Raw genomic sequence first — 20809 nt, 5'->3', positions numbered from 1 at the left:
TGGCTAAAATGCTTGCCTAAATTCCATTCATGGGCAACATTATCTAGTTAACATTAGCCTTCTACATCTAGCTACATATTGAACTTCCATCCTCTCAGGCCAGGGGCACAACAATGTATGAGTTAATGGTTGGATCAGAATCACCATTTTAATCATTGGCCAGTACAGAGAATTAAGTACAACCACAAATACAAATTCCTTTATCCATCCATGGCTAATTTAGGAAAGTGCCAATTTTAGCTAGTTAGCCCCCGGAGGACAACAACACAACAAGATGCAACAATTTAAGTTATTTCTGTCAATGACGTATGCTCTCAATGCGATTTGATTTGAGTGAAGCCAAAATCCAAGCTGGCTTCCCTTGACACTTTTTTTTTGGTGCACCAGGACAATTCAAAGTTGAGCTTGCTCAGTTCAGCTCAATGCTGATTGGCAAATGTTTTGTACTTTTTTATCAAGGGAGGCCAAATTCTCGCTGGCTTCCATTGCATTCAATGTTACAGGCGGCAACAATGTCATACTCATTTGGACCAGACAGCATCAGATGGCCTACACGTAGAGAGACAGGGGGGTGCTGTTTTGCTCGCTCGGATGCTTTCTCCTGTGAATTGCGAGTTGAAGGAAAGTTATGAAACACAGAGACAAAAGATAATCATATTTATTTGTATTTTTTTATTGGTACATTTTGTGGGGGGAAGCCTGGCTTCCCTTGGCATCCATGAATACACACCATTGTTTGGAGATTGGCTGCGCTTTAGAAGAGAGTGAGAAAGATGAGTGTGAGACAAATGGGGAGAGAGAATGTGTGTGTGCATTTGTGTGAGAGAGCAACAGGGAGAGAAAGAGGAGGAAATGTCTCTGTGATGGATAGATAGAAAGAGTATATAGCTTGTGGTTAAAAAACGTAAGGCCATGCCGGTGCGCAAACAGTTGGACATATCTCTCTTCAATTTATGCCTCCTCTCAAAACACGGGTCCTTATTCTCCAACCTTCTCCAAAAGTGTGCATCTGCACAATCCCTATCATGCATTTCAAATAATTGAATTGGTGTTGGCATTAGCTGGAGGGAGTTTTCACAATTTTTAAATTCATGACACTGAGTGTGGAGAATCGGGACGCAACCTGTCCCATTCTCTGTTCTACTCCCACTGTCCAAAAACAATATTTTTCTAACTTATCTACCATTCTTACCCCTCCCCTTCTCTGCCCTCCCTGCCCAGGCACTCTCTATCACCCTCCGTATCCTCCTCATCCTCCTCCCTCCCCTCCTTCCTAGTGAGCCAGTGCCCAGGGGCCTCCCTGGGGGCAACACACCTGTGGCCCATGAGGGCCCCAGTTCCCCCTGGAGAGGGCAGTGCATGAAAAATGGGCTGCCAGAGTCATATGTCAAACCCAGGAATGCCTCTGCTCTGCCTCTCCTTCTCTTTTTCCCTTTCTTCAAGATCTCTCTCAACTGAGAAATAACATACAATACATCATCTGCTTAATGGTTTCATTCCATTTTTCATTCCATTTCATTAGACACCTATATATTTTGGAGGCCCCTAAGTGTGTACTAGGCACTGACTGGTTGCAAGGCACTTGTCATCAGAAAGGCATAGGCCAGGGGATGCTAACCATGAAGTTCAGGCTGACACTGTATATACTCCCCACAGAGGGGTTTAAATTCCTTTCCCTCCATCTTATGGATATCAAATCATATAAACAGTAGCCACAAGTTAGTGGCAAGTGCTACACATAGATTAGATGAACTATCCTCCCTTAGTGATACGAGCAAGTAGATTCCAAAAGGAGAGAATTTAAAGGAATGGAATCTTTCACTATCACTCTTATCTTCTAAAACATGCAGGAATTCCTCGCTCCCGGACAGCAATTACTCACACCAGCTTGTGTAGGCCTAAGTTTGAAGGCTTCCGTGCGTGTAGGAGCATGTGTGTGAGTGTCTGTGTGGGTGCCTCTGTAAATGTGTGCTAGTTTATTAAGGAAAATTTCACAAATCATCATACCTGCTGTATTTCTGTATTTTGAAAGTTATATATCTTAACTTGATTGCTGACATGCAAAACATTTTGGGACTATATCAACAATGGACTAATGAAACAAATACCAAAATAGTTTTTGGGTGGAGTCTTCCTTTAAGGTTTTGTGTGTGCATGTGTGTGTTTCAACCATATAACAATGTGTAAATACTTGTTTATGCTTGTTTATGCTATTCAAACCTTGTTTATGTGAGTGATCAACTCCAAAAGTCCACATTGTTAGACTATAATATTATGGAAGTACAATACTCAGGTGACACTACCCAATAAAGTTTGACAGTACTCAACAAACATGATTCTATATAAATCATTATACCCACTGATAATCCCATAATCGAATATTTACATATACATAAGATTATAATTGCCCTGATATAGGGTGGTTTAGGAAAGTCCCAGTATGTAGAGCCTTTATTAAGGTCATAGGTAATCTTCTCCTGTCTCAATGCTGCTCCAGTAGACGTTAACACAAGACAGCTTTATCAACTTACTCTCCCCAAAAATGTAAGGTGTGGTCTGTACCTAGTGAACCATTAACCACTTTCAAGCAGTTTTTTACACTGTTTTTGTGAGTTCTGGTGAGTATTTATTATGGCAAATAAACTAAGGTAGGGATGGCACAAAACTGCCTCAATTATATGGCTCTTTTTTTTTACCCTGCACTCAGGTTGTGTGGTTACATCAAGACATGTGTCAAATACATGTATCACAAACGTTCAAATACCTGAGGTGCGCTTGATTCAGCTTCACCCACATGCCTGAGGTGCAGAGTTTGCACTTTTTGGGACTATTCCAATGGTTTATAATTATAAGCGAAATGAAGCGCACCGCATTTGCCACATGTATTTGACTCATCCAAACACTCTAAACGACCTTCTTACATTGAACCCGCTCTCTGAAATAATAAAAATATCCTTGATGAAGATAAGAAGCTATTTTCAGACATAGCATTTGGACATATTACAGCCCTATAGCCCTTCAGCCTTACACAAACCTTGCTGTAGAAACCTAGCTACCACCCATACCAATGCCCAGACTGCCTGGCAACAGGCTACCATCCCCAAACTGTGGGGCTTTACCTTTTTTGCCAGAGATTTACCGGCATTCACACGAGGCAGAGGAACAAAGAGACTATCTGTCAGACAGACAGAGAGGCCCATGCTGAGACAGACAAATAGAGAGAGATAGTTGGCTCAGTGTACTGGAGATGTGCTGTTCTCTTGAAACAGAAGCAAGGTTCCAGTTGGGAAGGTGAGTAATAGTCTCTTGGCACACTGGTTCTTTTCTTAAGGTAGCCCCACAGAAGGGTAGCTAGTTAAACACACCAGGCAGGAGCAACTGATGCAGGATCTCTTGATCACTCTTGATAACTCTGGGTCACTCAGGATCTCTAAAGGGGAGGTTGGTGATCTGGAATCAGCCCATGGATCTCCTGGATCAATCATACATGCAGGGCTGGAGGCGAAAGAGAGCTGAAGCGAAAGGGAGCTGCATGGGGATGGCCTGTATCGCTGGTACAGGAGCTTGAGTTTTTTCAGGAATAGGTCTGCTGAGGACACATCTTTCATGTTGTTTATATACATTGTGTGTGTGTCCGTGTGCGTGCATGCGTGCGTGCGTGTGCATGTGTGTCTGTCTAGGAGATATCTCGGAAACATGGCTTGGAAAGACGGAGGGATGACTATACTGTTGGCATGGTAATATAAAGAGGGCAGGGGATGTGCAGGAGCAAAGGATGAGATGGATGCGATTAAGATGCTTGCTCCACAGTGATTCCAGTAGCAGAAGGTATGGGAGCTTTCACCTCCACCGGGCTCTCCTGCTCCGCTTCTTCGTCATCCTCCTCTTCCTCATCTCCAATATCATCATCATGCTCCGGGACAGCGAGCCCCGCTGGACGATCAGTGGTCAGGTGACCCTCCAGGCTCCCTGCTTCTCCATTGAAGGTCAGCTTGGCGTCTACGCTCCCAGTGCTAGAGGGACTAGCCAGCTCCTCTCCTCCCTCCACACCCAGCCCTTCCTGGGAATGCACCTCGGCCAGGGGCAGATCCCCATCCATGCTTCCCAGGGGAGGGATATCCACGTGGGCATGCGCGCTAGGCGAGCCTCCGGGCTGGGTTGAGTCCTCCCCTTCGCCACGCATCTTCTTCACATTGAACGTCATGGGCGACACCTTGAAGGAGGAACTCTTGGAGGCAGGGCTCTTTGGGTGGTTTGGTGTGAAGCTCTTCTTGATCTTCTCGCGGCTCGCTGTCGGCACAATCTTGGTGCTGATCTTGCTCATCTTTTTCTCGATGCTCTGGCGTGAGAAAGCCTTCTTCAGGCTGTCCACCTTCTTCAGGCTGGAGCGCTTCAGCCGGTCTGCTCTGGATCTCTCAATGGAGGGCCGGGTTGCTCCCAGACCCAGCGTTGCCTCTTCCTCCAGGGCTTCGTCTTCCTCGTGGTGACCCACAGCATCATCGGAGGAGGAGGACAAGCTGATGGTATGGAGACCCTCCTCCTGGGAGCGGTTGGCGTCTGTGCCGGCGACGGATGGGGCAGGCGCCGCAGGGGCGTTGTCCTCCAGCTGGCTGGCCTGGAGGGTCTTGGGGGAGTCCTTGATGAACACGCTGGAGGGGATCTCGTTGTCTTCCTGAAATACAGATGGGAGAGTGTTAGGATTAGGAAGGTGGTAATGTGAAGGAATGGGATGATCACTTGAACCAAGCCTTAGGGCATGACTTATTAATAATGTGGATTATCACAAAACCATGCACACTATAATTGTTTTTGATTGTCAAAAAAACGTATCAGCATTAAAATATATGTACACACTGTATATCAATAGCATCTATAATTTAGTTTAATTTACATAAATCAAACCGTGCATGTGCACTGCAATAATGAGCAGTATACAGTACATCTCCAACCCTCTTCCAGAACAAATAGTTCCTACGTAATCGCAAAATTTGAAAAATTACATGTATGCCATTTTTATGCTGCTATTTTTAAATTAAACTCCCATGGGAATATTTGTAACCACACATGCACATAATCCACGCAAAAATTCAATTAATTTCACCGTACATCATTTGCCGCTGTATACTTTGGCAGCCATTAACGAATGTCAAGGTTCAAGTGTGTAACAGTTTTGGACATGTTGTGCACATTTTTTTCAGTAAGAGCTGACCCTGAAAGAAACCAGTCTCCACATGTTTCTTTTCTCTACTCCTGCAGACATCTGAGGAATTCCTACCTGTTTCTCTGCAAGAGTCTCCCCCTCCCTCCTCTATTCCTTCACTCTCTCCAGCCATGAAAAAATGAATTGCTATATTGAGAAAAAGGGAGTGTTAAAAAGAGAGGGTAGTTGAATCTCCTGAGGTATCTAAATGACTTTGTTTGTTTGTCTTCTCTTCTCTCACCTCCTTCTTCCTCCCCTCATTCTATGCGCCTCCATCTCCCTATTTTTCTCTCTCCTTTTCTCTTTCTATCCCTTTATACACACAAACACACACGCACACACACACCTCCTCCACATATATTATAGGTAAGCAGCTACAGTATATCCCAAAATGATAGTTGGTGGTTTGTCATCTGACAGCTTCCAGAGCATTAGGTACTCAAAAGTACCAGTTACAGGTACCAGCCACACCCATTGATAAATGTCAATGCTGATGTGAAAGTAGGTAAGGGTTAAGGTTTGGGATACGGTTAAAACAGAAAATAAATAGAAATAAAAAGAAGTGCCTAGCACTGGGATTGAACCCATGAGCTTCAAAACCATAGCCCACAGTTTAAACCCTTTGTCTATCCCATCTACAATGCCCTAGCAAGCCTACTAGATACTAATAGGCGCTCGCTTTGCCCCTAGTGAACAGTATTGAAATGCATACATGCACAAGACATCTCCCAATGTCCTGGGGATCTGGACAAACGTCTAACACTGTAGTTGATCTGGTGGGACCTGGCTGCTTTTTGTTTGCATGCATCTATCTCTTCACAAGTTCACTCAGGGCTCAAGATATGCCAATGTAACTTGAACTTCTACAAAAATCATGCAATTATGTCAAAAGTGGATTTACGCAAAAGTTTGAGTAAGTCAGGATTCAGTAAATGACCCAGAGTGGAAAGTAAGCGAGTGTGGTGTGTGTGTAAAGTGGTTATATTGGAAAGCCCCAAACTATCTTTGAAAAATTAATCTCCTTTGTATTTACTGTGTGTGTGTGTGTTTCCGCTCAAGCGCACGCATGCGCATGTGTGTTAGCATACAAAACTATGAGTATATGTGCCCTCCTGTCACGTGCTGACCAGCAGAGGGCGTATTGCTTAGTCTTGGTCAGGATGTGGCAAGTGGTTTGTGTTTGTTGAATGTTGTGTTGGTGATTGGGACTTCCAATTGAAGGCAGGTGTGTATAGTTGCCTTTGATTGGAAGTCCTATATAGGTGTGTGTGTTTGTCTTTGGGGTTGTGGGGAATTGTTCTTGCACTGCGTTTTTGTATGCCTGTAAGACTGTTCCTGTCGTGTGCATTGTTTTTCCAGTGGATGCTTTACTCCTTTTTTTAATTAAAACATGAGCATCCACAATCCCGCTGCGCCTTGGTTCTTCTCTCTCACATACGACATATTCGCCGAAGAGTACGACATATTCGGTGACATAATTCCCCACCAAACCAGGACCAAGCAGCGGAAGAAGTCTGGCGAGGACTGGGGAACACGACGGGTAAGGGAGACCGAGAGGCACCCCCAAGTTTTTTTAGGGAGGGCACAAGGGCTGTTTGACGGGGCAAGACTGGAGTGCCAGTCAACAGTTACCAGAGCCGCCCGCCAGTCAACGGTCGCCAGAGCCGCCCGCCAGTCAACGGTCGCCAGAGCCGCCCGCCAGTCAACGGTCGCCAGAGCCGCCCGCCAGTCACGGTCGCCAGAGCCGCCCGCCAGTCAACGGTCGCCAGAGCCGCCCGCCAGTCAGTCGCCAGAGCCGCCCGCCAGTCAACGGTCGCCAGAGCCGCCCGCCAGTCAACAGTCGCCAGAGCCGCCCGCCAGTCAACAGTCGCCAGAGCCGCCCGCCAGTCAACAGTCGCCAGAGCCGCCCGCCAGTCAACAGTCGCCAGAGCCGCCCGCCAGTCAGGAGCCGCCAGAGCCGCCCGCCAGTCAGGAGCCGCCAGAGCCGCCCGCCAGTCAGGAGCCGCCAGAGCCGCCCGCCAGTCAGGAGCCGCCAGAGCCGCCCGACTGCCCGGAGCAGCCAGAGCGGCCCGACTGCCCGGAGCGGCCCGACTGCCCGGAGCAGCCAGAGCGGCCCGACTGCCCGGAGCAGCCAGAGCGGCCCGACTGCCCGGAGCAGCCAGAGCGGCCCGACTGCCCGGAGCAGCCAGAGCGGCCCGACTGCCCGGAGCAGCCAGAACCGGAGCCACCTCCAGAATATATGGGTTGGGGAGGGGGGGGTGTAGCACAGTGCCGTCGGTGACGGCAGCCACCCTCCCTTCCCTCCCTTTTTTGTTTAGGGGTTATTGTTTGTTGGTTTTGTTGGGGTATTGGGGTTTTTCTTTTTTAGGTGCATCCCGGAGTCTGCACCTTGAGGGGGGGGTACTGTCACGTCCTGACCAGAAGAGGGCGTATTGCTTAGTCTTGGTCAGGATGTGGCAGGTGGTTTGTGTTTGTTGAATGTTGTGTTGGTGATTGGGACTTCCAATTGAAGGCAGGTGTGTATAGTTGCCTTTGATTGGAAGTCCTATATATGTGTGTGTGTTTGTCTTTGGGGTTGTGGGGAATTGTTCTTGCACTGCGTTTTTGTATGCTTGTAAGACTGTTCCTGTCGTGTGCATTGTTTTTCCAGTGGATGCTTTACTCCTTTTTTGAATTAAAACATGAGCATCCACAATCCCGCTGCGCCTTGGTCCTTCTCTCTCACATACGACATATTCGCCGAAGAGTATGACATATTCGGTGACATCTCCATCATTTATTACACAGCATGGAAGAATGCTGGAAGCTATAGGAAGGATGCCACACATTGCTTTTCTGACCATGCCATTTTTAATAGGTTGTCCTTAGTGTCTAGTTAGGGACCAACCAGAAGGACAGGAACAGCCCTCCCCCATCAATCACTCACTAACTCACCACCAAATGCACGCCCTTTCAGGAAAGAACATTATTCTTGACAGACTAAAGGCCCTCTCTTTTTTATTGAGGTGGTGACTGTGACACATTGATGTATTGTTTAAGTGTATTGAATTACATAAAACACAAGTATGTTAATGTACCATGTTACTTTGAAGAAAAAATAACCTGGGTCATGTTCATTAGGTCATGCAACTTAAAATGCTGTGCAAAGGAAAGTCCAGGTATTCACTTGCTGGTTCAGTCTGTTCGCTTCCATTTCGGGCCTAATGAAAGTCTATGGAAATAAACATTGCTTTGAAATCCATTAAATACATTGTGGAGCATACAGGAATGCCGGTGTGCTGGAATTTTTGTCAAACATTGTTTTTTGCACCTGGTTGACCACCAAGTCTAGGTCCAAAAGGCTCCTTAACAGCTTCTACCCCCAAGCCATAAGACTGCTGAACAACTAATCAAATGGCCACCCGGACTATTTACATTCACGCAAAGTAAACCAATAATCATACATCACCAGACTTAACCTCTATGGGCTAGGTGGGACGCTAGCGTGCCACCCGTGGTGCACTCCATCAACAGCAGGTGCATTTCAAGAGCGGCAAATTTGAATCCAAATAAATGTCAAAATTCAAATTTTTCAAAAATACAACTATTTTACACCATTTGAAAGATAAACATCTCCTTAATCTAACCACGTTTTACGATTTCAAAAAGGTTTTACGGCGAAAGCATAAATTTAGAGTATGTTAGGACAGTACATTTACAAGAGTTGTGTGTAATGTTTTGTCAATTCAAAGACATGGTCACCAAAACCATAAAACCAGCTAAAATGATGCACTAACCTTTTACAATCTCCATCAGATGACACTCCTAGGACATTATGTTAGACAATGCATGCATTTTTAGTTCTATCAAGTTCATATTTATATCCAAAAACAGCGTTTTACTATGGCATTGATGTTGAGGAAATCGTTTCCCTCCAATAACCGGCAGTCAAGTCAGCGTCACAAATTAAATAATTAAAATTAGAAAACATTGGTAAAATATTATATTGTCATTTAAAGAATTATAGATTTACATCTCTTGAACGCAATCAACTTGCCAGATTTAAAAATAACCTTACTGGGAAATCACACTTTGCAATAATCTGAGCACTGCGCCCAGAAAAATACGCGTTGCGATACAGACTAGACGTCATGTTGGGGAGATCTAAAATCGAAAATACTATGTAAATAATCCATTACCTTTGATTCTCTTCATCAGATGTCACTTCCAGGTATCACAGGTCCATAACGAATGTAGTTTTGTTCAAAAAAGCTCATCATTTATGTCCAAAAATCTCCGTCTTGTTAGCACATGATCTAAGCCAGCCGGACTTCTCGTCATGAACGAGGGGAAAAAATATATTTCCGTTCGTTCAAACATGTCAAACGTTGTATAGCATAAATCATTAGGGCCTTTTTTAACCAGAACATGAATAATATTCAAGGTGGACGAATGCATACTCTTTTATAACGTATTGGAACGAGGGTACCCAACATGAACTCGCGCGCCAGGTGTCTAATGGGACATCATCGTTCCATGGCTCTTGTTCGGTCAGATCTCCCTCCAGAAGACTCAAAACACTTTGTAAAGGCTGGTGACATCTAGTGGAAGCAATAGGAAGTGCCAAAATATTCCTCAGCCCCTGTGTTTTTCAATGGGATAGGTTTAAAGTCAATACAACACATCAGGTATCCACTTCCTGTCAGAAAATGTCTCAGGGTTTTGCCTGCCAAATGAGTTCTGTTATACTCACAGACACCATTCAAACAGTTTTAGAAACTTTAGAGTGTTTTCTATCCATATATAATAAGTATATGCATATTCTAGTTACTGGGTAGGATTAGTAACCAGATTAAATCGGGTACATTTTTTTATCCAGACGTGCAAATGCTGCCCCCTAGCCCTAACAGGTTAACTAAATATATGAAATGCCACTTCACCGTGAAATACCATATTAACCTGCAGATACCAGATACCCAGGACTTTATCTGAGCCACGTACTGCATGATTCACAGCTCAGGTGGAATCAGGCGGATTCCAAGCATGTGCAGCTTCTAGTGACAGTGGAGGTAAATCTGTGATCAGTGTTCTGTTCTTTTGAGTTCCTCAGGACTGAGAACAAAGCCTTATATTTAGAGGCTCCAGCTTAAAAGAAGTGCCTCTAAACGCTGCGCGGATTCACAGTTTTACTAATTTATACATCATATGGATAGATCCATTTTATCAAAGCCTCCATTGACATGGTAATCAATATGACTGTTTATGTTGAACTCTGGTTTGAGGCAATGATTCTCACATGCACTTATGTGTATTTAATATGAATTAGGTAAATCAAGATTGACAGAATTCTCAGGCGTTCCAGGCACATTAACCTTATCCAAAATGTATTTATTGCAAAGAACAGCTGACCAATAGCATAGGTCAACTTTTGTACTATGACGGATAGTAGATTGACATAGGCTAGTGCTTTTGCTTTTCGTTAGGCCTACTCATCTTGTTGGCTGACGAAAAGTAGGCTAAATGTGGATAGTTCTTCAATATGCGCCTCGGAACTCGATGAGAGGGACGAGCGCAGTTGCGCCCCCCCCATGTGTCTGTCTTCATTCACTAATTTTGTATAGATTTTTTATTTAACCTTTATTTAAGTAGGCAAGTCAGTTAAAGAACAAATTCTTATTTTCAATGATGGCCTACACCGGCCAAATCCGGACGATGCTGGTCCAATTGTGCGCCGCGTATTGGACTCCCAATCACGGCCGGTTGTGATACAGCCTGGATTTGTAGCCTACTTCTTAGCTGAAATGCCTGTGAGACCCAATCATGTGACGAGCATTGGCTACATCAGACAGACCCATGTGAGTGAGAGGTGCTTCAGAGCAGTGCAGCTGGGAGAAGGGAATTATAATTATTATATTCAGCCCAAGGGCACAACAGCCACATTGGCCACAAAAGGCTTGGATTTTTTTAAAGGGGCATTACGGTCACACAAGGGGGATGCCGCTGCAAAATTCGAGACTTGGTGAGAATATTATCAAGTGCTTGTCAAATTATGAATGAGAGACTGATGAAGTGTGTGCAGCTTTAGATTTTTTTCAAATCAACATTAGAGTCACATCATACAGCCTTAGAATGTATTCTAATCAAATACATAGCCCAACGTTCTTATCCTAACTAAACTTGAATAAATAACTCTAAATTAAGTATAAACAGTGCCTTAGGAAAGTATTCAGACCCTTGACTTTTTCCACATTGTGACCTGTTTCAGGAAACTAGGCGTATGTCGCGGGTCACTACTTCACAGGAGAGCCATTTGAATGTAAACTTTATTTTTTATTATCAAAATGCGTTTTTTTTGACAGAAATTCCTTCTCGAACATGTGAACGTTCAGGTGCCTTAATAACAAACTTATATGCCATCTGTAAATACAAATTTAAAAAACAATTACGAGCCTAGTAGGTTTAGCCACAGAAAAAGTGGGGAAACTTCCCACTACCCATGATTGGCTGAGATAATGAGTGGGCTGGACATGCCAAGAAATTAGTTTGGATTGGTCTGTCATATAGCATTCTTCTGTCTATTTGACCTGCTCAGTATTTCTAGGTAGTCCTGTCTAACGTGTTTTTTTTAATGTATCGTGTATTGCTCTCCACTTTCTTGGGGGCCGAGTTTTGAAATCAGTGGAATTAGAGTATGATAGCTAAGGGATGGAGAAAACACCTGTTTCAGGATTATATCTTCAAACTAAGGGCAACCGTGGCATCCGTGACATAGGGAGAATTGTGCATCCATGTATATTAGCAAGATAGTTTGGCTAGCTACATTTTCAGATATTACACGTTTCTAATTTTGTCAGTCATTTTCATTTTAAGTTAAAGTGAACTGTTAGCTAGTTAGCTAACATTAGCTGTCTGGCTCGCTAGCTATCGTTACGTGTATGATCTGTGTAGTAATATTATTTGTATCTCAGAGCCATTTGCTTTGCTAGTTATAGCCTAATAATAGCTAGCTAACATTGAACCTGGTTGGCAGATACATGCAGGGTAGTAATGTCACGAGTTGGGATTATGGTTCATTGTTTAGCTATCTAGCTAGCTACGTGTCTTAACCTGTTGGGGGTAGGGGGCAGTATTTACACGGCCGGATAAAAAACGTACCCGATTTAATCTGGTTATTACTACTGCCCAGAAACTAGAATATGCATATAATTATTGGCTTTGGGTAGAAAACACCCTAAAGTTTCTAAAACTGTTTGAATGGTGTCTGTGAGTATAACAAAACTCATATGGCAGGCAAAAACCTGAGAAGATTCCATACAGGAAGTGACCTGTCTGACAAGTTCTTGTTCATCTTGGCTCTTTTTATTGAAGACTGAGGATCTTTGCTGTAACGTGACACTTCCTACGGCTCCCATAGGCTCTCAGAACCCGGGAAAAAGCTGAATGATATCGAGGCAGCCCCTGGCTGAAACACATTATCGCCTCTGGCAAGTGGCCGATCAGAGGACAATGGGCTTAGGCGCGTGCACGAGTTGACCCCATGCTTTATTTTCTTTCGTCTTTTTACCTAAACGCAGATTCCCGGTCGGAATATTATCGCTTTTTTACGAGAAAAATTGCATAAAAATTGATTTTAAACAGCGGTTGACATGCTTCGAAGTACGGTAATGGAATATTTAGACATTTTTTGTCACGAAATGCGTCGTGCTCGTCACCCTTCTTTACCATTCGGATAGTGTCTTGAACGCACGAACAAAACGCCGCTATTTGGATATAACTGTGGATTATTTGGGACCAAACCAACATTTGTTATTGAAGTAGAAGTCCTGGGAGTGCATTCTGACGAAGAACAGCAAAGGTAATAACATTTTTCTTATAGTAAATCTGACTTTGGTGAGTGCTAAACTTGGTGGGTGTCTAAATAGCTGGCCCTGTGATGCCGGGCTATCTACTGAGAATATTGCAAAATGTTCTTTCACCGAAAAGCTATTTTAAAATCGGACATATCGAGTGCATAGAGGAGTTCTGTATCTATAATTCTTAAAATAATTGTTATGCTTTTTGTGAACGTTTATCGTGAGTAATTTAGTACATTTTTTGTAAATTCACCGGAAGTTTGCGGGGGGTATGCTAGTTCTGAACGTCACATGCTAATGTAAAAAGCTGGTTTTTGATATAAATATGAACTTGATTGAACAAAACATGCATGTATTGTATAACATAATGTCCTAGGATTGTCATCTGATGAAGATCATCAAAGGTTAGTGCTGCATTTAGCTGTCTGCTGGGATTATGTGACATTATATGCTAGCTTGAAAAATGGGTGTCTGATTATTTCTGGCTGGGTACTCTGCTGACATAATCTAATGTTTTGCTTTCGTTGTAAAGCCTTTTTGAAATCGGACAGTGTGGTTAGATTAACGAGAGTCTTGTCTTTAAAATGGTGTAAAATAGTCATATGTTTGAGAAATTGAAGTAATAGCATTTCTAAGGTATTTGAATAACGCGCCACAGGATTCCACTAGCTGTTACGTAGGTGGGACGATTTCGTCCCGCCGACCCTAGAGAGGTTAACAAAAGACTCCACTATGTAAGTAACCATTTCAATAGAATGTTTCTGATGTCACTGCAACAACTATTGATAGACGTAGCTGATAAATTCACTCTGGCTATCTAGTCTGATTTCAGAGCACTCTCGTCTGAGTGTGCCAGAACTCAGAATAACTGACAAATTTACAAACGCTTGACACCTGTTGAATATGGCTGGTGTCAATGAACGTTAGCAAAAAAACATCATTTAATTGTTGCCAGCAGCACAGTTGCAGTCACCAAAGCTCAAGATAACATAAAAACAACCTAACCAGCTCTGCTAGGGTGAGTAAAATGGTCAGTGAGCTGTTCTCTCATTTTTGCCTGGAAGTAGCTAGCAAGCTAGCCAACGTTAGCCAGGTAGCTTTGGTGCTTGACTGCTGTTAGGACAGATTGCTCAGATCAACCCTACTCCTCAGCCTCACATGTGAATCATAAAATATATGGGTGGTGCTAAAGCTTAAGAGCATGCGAATGATGCTGAATGGGTGTTGCCAAAGAAGAGCTCTCCAGTAGGTGTAAAAATAAAATAAAATAAAAAAGGTGTACCAAACATTCAAAGGCCATTTTCTCAAAAGTGTGGTGAAAGTGTATCAACTTTCAAAGCAGAATTACTTTCCCATTGTTCCTCAACTATAGTGTGTGGTATAGCATTTTATAGCTCTGAGTTTCTACTTTTATCCAATGTAAAAAAAAAATGTTTTTAATGTTATTACATAAGACCGAATTGAGCTGGTCAGTCACATATGGCATAGCCATATCAGGGACAATAAAAAGGACAACTCAGAGTATGGTATTCTGTTATTCTGAAGTAGACAACATTTTCTTCATATCATGTTTCTTTAGATCTGTCAAAAAATAAATAATGGATTTATTGTGATTGTGTATATTAAATTGATGTATTATACTTTTTAAAATGTAGTTGTTACAAAGGTCTGCATCAGTGGCTTGTAGGTTATGCGTGGAAGCCAGGAGATGCTGAATATGTTTATGTTAATTAACGTTAAATTACCGTGAGACCAGCAGGTATTTCCTTGACAATCACCGTCTGACAACATTTCATGACCGCCACAGCCCTAGCACCTCAGGGCACAGGTCTTGTTTCAACCAGACCTCACTGGGTTAACCTGTTCTCCCTCTTTCCTTCTTATCAACCATCCACTCCCTTCCCTCCATTTCTACTTCTTGCAGTTGATGAAAAGAAGCAACTGTCCCCATTTCAGCTCAGAGATGACAAACATATCGAGTGCCACACCCATACTTATTCTTCCAACTGTAGCTGCAAATGCAAAATTGTATTAACATGTTCAGTGGTGACCCGTCATTCAGGGCATGTGTGGCTGTTTAGCATGTTATTTTGGCATTAATACATGTCACATGTCATTTTGTAAACAATGTAAAAAAATAAATAATTGAGTTAATAAAGTTCCATGCAAACATGGTCTCGTTATTGCTTTCTTGAGTAAGGCAGCTCCGAAATGCAGGTGTTTCAGCCTAGCTCAATGCTTTCTGTGGTGGGGGGGCCAGCGGAAAATATGGAGTGTAGGGGATGGTGATGTTCTCTAGTTGCGGTGTGATTGGCTCAGTGCTCTGTCACTCATGAGGACACTACGTCACTGAAAAATCTAGAGGTAGAGCTTGAAAATTCAAGCCCCTTGGGTGCTGCCATAGATTTACATTAGAAGTGCCCATCCAAGAAGGCTCAATGTCACAGGCCACAGATAAAAGGATGTCAAATCACATTATATCTACCGTAGCTTTGATTAGACTGATCATGTCAACATACTTTCCAAATCTTAGTTAGCAAGCTAGCAGTCGTCATTATGAATCAAGTCGATAATCTACTGGCAAATCCTTTTCAATCCTTGTCAAAAGAAGAGAAATATGAAGAGAAATGATTGCTAAAACGTATCGGTGCTCATCGGCCATAAACATTACACAACAAGTTGGAAATCACAAATTGAACAATGAGTGGTTTGGAAGGAATCGGCAGTGCAAAGCAATCACTAGCCTGCTGTTCAATGGAGTCACTGTGTTGTCCAAGTCTGGGTTTAAGGGTCTGTTTTCCAAGCTTAAAAGGATAAACATTCAACACGATGGGCCAGAAAAGGTTGAATACATTACCCATGCTCTCAATCCAGCATGACTTCTGCTGTGTTCAAAACAACTGGAAACTTGGAAGTGGGAAATCTCAGACTACAGTGAGTTCAAGACGACTGGGAACATGGAAAAAAATGAGCTCCGACTGGGAAATATATTTTGAACGGTGATCCAAGTTGGGAACTCGGACCACCTTCTAGAGCTCCGACATGAAGATCACTGATGTCCTGATTCAACCTTGTTTTTGTTCAGTGTTCACAGTTGTCTTGAAAATACCATGAATCCAGAGAATGCCAGACCTTGATGACAAAGTTTGATTACAACATTTGCCCACAAAGGACTGCCACGCCACCTTGCTGTTCAAGTCAGGACAGCACAAGTTGAGTCCAGAAATAGCTTGTATGCTGCTGCATAATGATGTAATATGCCAGGGAGAAATGTATACTATAGCTAAGAAAGTCATTCTAAGTGTATGTTGTGTAGTAAGCTGTTAGTATTCTATGTGCCTAATTTGGTCATTTTCCCCGCCTAACTGATTCTACTGTTCTGACTTGGTGGTGCACATGTAGCCAATAGCCTGTTTTAGAGAAATGGCTTCATTGAATTTTCTAAGCGCTTTCATTGTCTGCTTATATGTACCCTTTATTTATCCTATGGTTCTGACTTGGTGTACAGGGAGAACACTGTAAGAAAGGCCCATGTTCTGAATTCTGTCGCTGTACATTTCAAAAGTGCTGAACAAATAGGTTATATTATCTACATCTTTCCTAGCTCGCTCATTGTCTTAATCAAAACGATGGATTGCCTCTAATCTGCTCGTTGTCCCCTTATGCCATAGTTTGTACATCTCAATTGTCAGTAGAAACCACATTTGTTTAAGCAAGTCAGCCATATCAGCTACAGTATGTTTTTTAAAAGGCAGTAAATGAGGCTGAATGAACTGTTTCGCTGCCAGACAAGGCTTCATTGATAGCCAGGTGTAGAAGTGGTAAGAATTCACTCCATGGTGCTGAAAAGATAACTCTGCTGTTGGGACAGATTTATGTAGGCCCTAACAGCTTTTGGGCACCGTTTGTCTTTCGTTATAGTGCAATTAATATATGTTTTAGTGTTGTTGTGGCTTTGATGGCAAGCATCAACAAAAAAAATTGAGGAGTGTGCCCCATCAAGATTTACATGCTAAAATCACTGCTGAACATGCTTGAGAGGGAATTTAATGCTTGAGAAGGAATTCAATTATGAATAACTAGCTGTTGTTTTAACAGCCTTGTGTATAAACAGATGTAAGGCATTGACATAAGGTATGTAAATGATAACAGGAACCCATTTATTGATGTGACCTTATAGTGAGTGGTATGTTGATCTACCTGTGCAGTGTGTGTGTCCATTTGTGAGGCTGTGCATGTATTCAAACACATCATTGGACCTCACACTATGACCCAGTATCCATTGGGACCTATTGTAATTAGAGCGTTTAAACTGGGACTCTCAACTCATTAGTGGATATTTTTTTATTTAACCTTTATTTAACTAGGCAAGTCAGTTAAGAAGAAATTCTTATTTGCAATGATGGCCTACCCCGGCCAAACCTGGACGACGCTCGGCCAATTGTGCACCGCCCTATGGGACTCCCAATCATGGCCGGATGTGATACAGCCTAGATTCAAACCAGGGACTGTAGTGACGCCTCTTGCACTGAGATGCAGTGCCTTAGACCGCTGCGCCACTCAGGAGCCCTACAATAATTCTGTGTGTCATTTACATTTTTTTTTCTTTTTTCTTTAACCTTTATTTAACTCGGCAAGTCAGTTTAAGAACAAATTCTTATTTACAATGACGGCCTACACGATCAATGAGATGCTTTTGCTTCACTAATCTAAACTTAATTGTTCAATTGTGCAGGTATTTGCTCCAACCCTGATCCAACAAACCTGATTATATTAACTAAACTTTGTTTGAGCAGAGCTGGAAAGGTCCCCTGAGATAGACAGACCAGCTACTCTGAGTTGATGAAGGGGGCAATGTAAGCCAATCCTGCAGACTATTTATGTTCTTTAGAAGAAGTATGGGTGTGGCACGATAGTGTCATCACTGGCTTGATGAGATCAGCAACGAGTCTGGCAACAGTGATACAGTGACACAACAACAACAAAAATATTTTGTATCTCAAGTCATTCAAGAGGCACACTTAAAGTACTGTCTTTCCTCTATTGCGTGTGTGTGGGTGTTTGCCTGTGCATATGTCTGTGTATGCATGTGGGTATTCTCGGGATTGCATTATCCGCCTAGCTCATCTAGCCTACCGGTGTATTAACTGTCATATCTCTAGGGTAATACATTAGCTTAACATTTCCCTTACCCAGATTTCATAGCCTACATTTAAAACAAAGCCCTGTCTCTACAACATCAAACCACATGGAAACAAGCCATGAAACGAGGGTCTATCTATCCTGAATGCTTTTTTGAGGGGCTGCCAAATGACACCCTATTCCATATTTAGTCAGGTGTGTATAGGGAATATAACACTATAGGGAACAGGGTGCCATTTGGGCCTCATAGACTTCATGTGGTCTCTATGGAGAACAGGTGTCTTTTCTGAGCACTCCACAAATCTACTAGGAGGTTGATTCTCGTGGGGCAGCGGTTGACACAGGTGGGTTGGCACAATGAGTCAGGTGCCAACTGGGGACTCCGTCAACGAGAGGGCACCACGTCACATCACTTACTTACCAACACACAGTGGCACATATAGACACACACACAGACACACTATTTCAGGAGAGAGGCATGGGAGGTGCTCAAAGGAAGGAGAAAGAAGACAACAGAGAAACTAAGACAAACTAAGTCTGAGTCCTCAGAGATACTTGGTTGATTGCCCTGTTATTGTGTGGCTTGAATGGATTGAGAGGAAGAAGGCTCAATGCACATTCTAACAAACGTATTAACGCAACCTCTAAAGGGATGGACTCGACACACAACTTGGGCACAAACCAAAAGTCATCAAACTCATTTTTAACGCACTTCTTTTCTCTTCTCACTGTCTCTGTCTCTCTGTATTTATGTCACTCTCTTTTTTTCTCCTTCCTCCATCTCAGTCCCTTCATTTCCACTTTATCTACACAGCCACCTCCTCCTCCCCCTCCCGACATTAGTGTCATCACATCCCCTTGTCCTGGGAAAATAGCAAACCTGGAGCCTCTTCCTTGAGCCTCTTTCCATGGAAATTTGACTTAATCTGCATGTGCTTTGATTAGCCTGCAGCAAAGCATTGTGGGATTCCACTGGGTAAACCCCAGTGTTACGTAACATTTATTCCCCCCGTGTCAACAGGGCCGTAGGAAGGAAGGAAATGGGTTTCTGTCGTTTGGCGTGTGGAGAGATCAGCCATGTGATTGGCCATTACCTTAGTACAACATACAGTACATTACCAGGGGAAAAGGGAAACAGGTTAACACACATGGGCACACACACTGGCAAAACAATGAACAGCGGAAACACACACATACCAGTACATGCAAGCAAGCACGCACACACACACAAAGACACACAGACAAACAGACACACACACTGGCAAAACAACCCCGTCACATGATGGTTTTCTGATTGAACAGCCAATATGAACTGAGGTAAAGACAGATTAGCATGTCTACTGAAGACAACTGTCATAGACTTGATATGAGGCATCCTAGGTGTTATATCACGCTCATGTCAGCATTGCGTAGTTTCATCATGCCTACCCATTAAGTGACCACACAGGATGGCACAACAAGTTTCAGGGCCTCTTCCCCACCCCTACCGAATGGGACAAAAAAAAAAAAGGCATGACTGAGCTTATGCAATTACAAAAATACAATGCCCAATTCAACTCCAACCTCAAGCTGCTAACGTGCTAACCAACTCAATGCCGGTGCATAGAGTGGCATCAAAGTATCCTGTTGACAGGCCAAGCTATGGGATGCCTATGCTAATCTTGTTAGCCATTTTGCACATTGAACTTGTTCTGTTCTTAGCATTGTTTCAGGACAATGGCGTGGACGTATATCATGGCCATTGTGTCGATATGCAGCTATGGAGATAATACACTTTTCTTTGTCAGAGTAGTTCTTGATTGTTGCTTTGTTTACTTGGTTTTTACTTGGAAACGTCTATGTGAGGTCAAAGGTCAAATCGAAGCAGAGAACTCCAAAAATTGTCTCGAGCCCTAGTTGGTTGGAATTAAAAACAGTAAAACTGGGCTATTGTTTTTGCTTTCCTCAGCCCCTAACTTTTGGACCTTGAGACTTTGTCCTGGGAGTGTGGATGAATGGCTGCCTGTGCCACGGTTCAAATGTCAAAGAGAAGCAAGATAACTCACATGAATCCCATCTGGATTGAGGCCACTGACAAATTACAATTGTTTTCTCTTTCCTAACTCTATGGCTTGGTTTGATCCCTTGCTGGTCTCCCCCAGTCACCACTTCTCCACCAATTAGATTCAGTTATCCCTTTTAGAAAAGTCACCACCTGCATGTGGAACATAACCAAATCGCTCGCCGGGAGTTATGGGTCTATAGGGACTCTTTTCCTTTACCATTAATGCAAAATAAAAAATGATATCTTGATACCTTAACTAAACTCTTGAATTCTAGCCCTCACAGCATACAAATGGACTTAACTTGGTCCAAAAGAAAGTATTATTTATGTATTTATTGAATAATACAATAGCTTGGGCTCGTTTCCATTACGCTTATACTGTCCCTTAGGTGATAATGTTTCAATAGAGAATTGAAAGCGCAACCAGAGATGGGCAGTATTTATTTTGCATGTATTTGAAATATGTATTTCAATAACTTCTGAGTATTTTGTAATTGGTATTAAATTGGGCTGAACTACAGTCCAATGTATTTTGTAACAAGATACTTTCGAGAGCTGTAATTGGTATTTTCAAAATACACATTTTTATGG

General features: G+C 42.9%; 1 protein-coding gene across 1 annotated transcript in view; it reads right to left on the bottom strand.

Moving 5' to 3' along the window:
• Positions 1–652: 652 nt before the first annotated feature.
• cavin2 (caveolae associated protein 2) overlaps positions 653–20809 on the bottom strand; it is a 32304-nt gene continuing 12147 nt past the window's right edge. The window contains exon 2 of the mRNA XM_014172903.3: positions 653–4672. Coding sequence (XP_014028378.1) covers positions 3791–4672 — 882 coding nt within the window. The 3' untranslated portion in view covers positions 653–3790. The remainder of the gene's footprint in view (positions 4673–20809) is intronic.

This window comes from Salmo salar, chromosome 25 (assembly GCF_965601325.2).
Source record: "Salmo salar chromosome 25, fSalSal1, whole genome shotgun sequence".
NCBI classification, from domain to species: Eukaryota; Metazoa; Chordata; class Actinopteri; order Salmoniformes; family Salmonidae; genus Salmo; species Salmo salar.
This window is presented reverse-complemented; position numbering and strand designations above follow the sequence as displayed.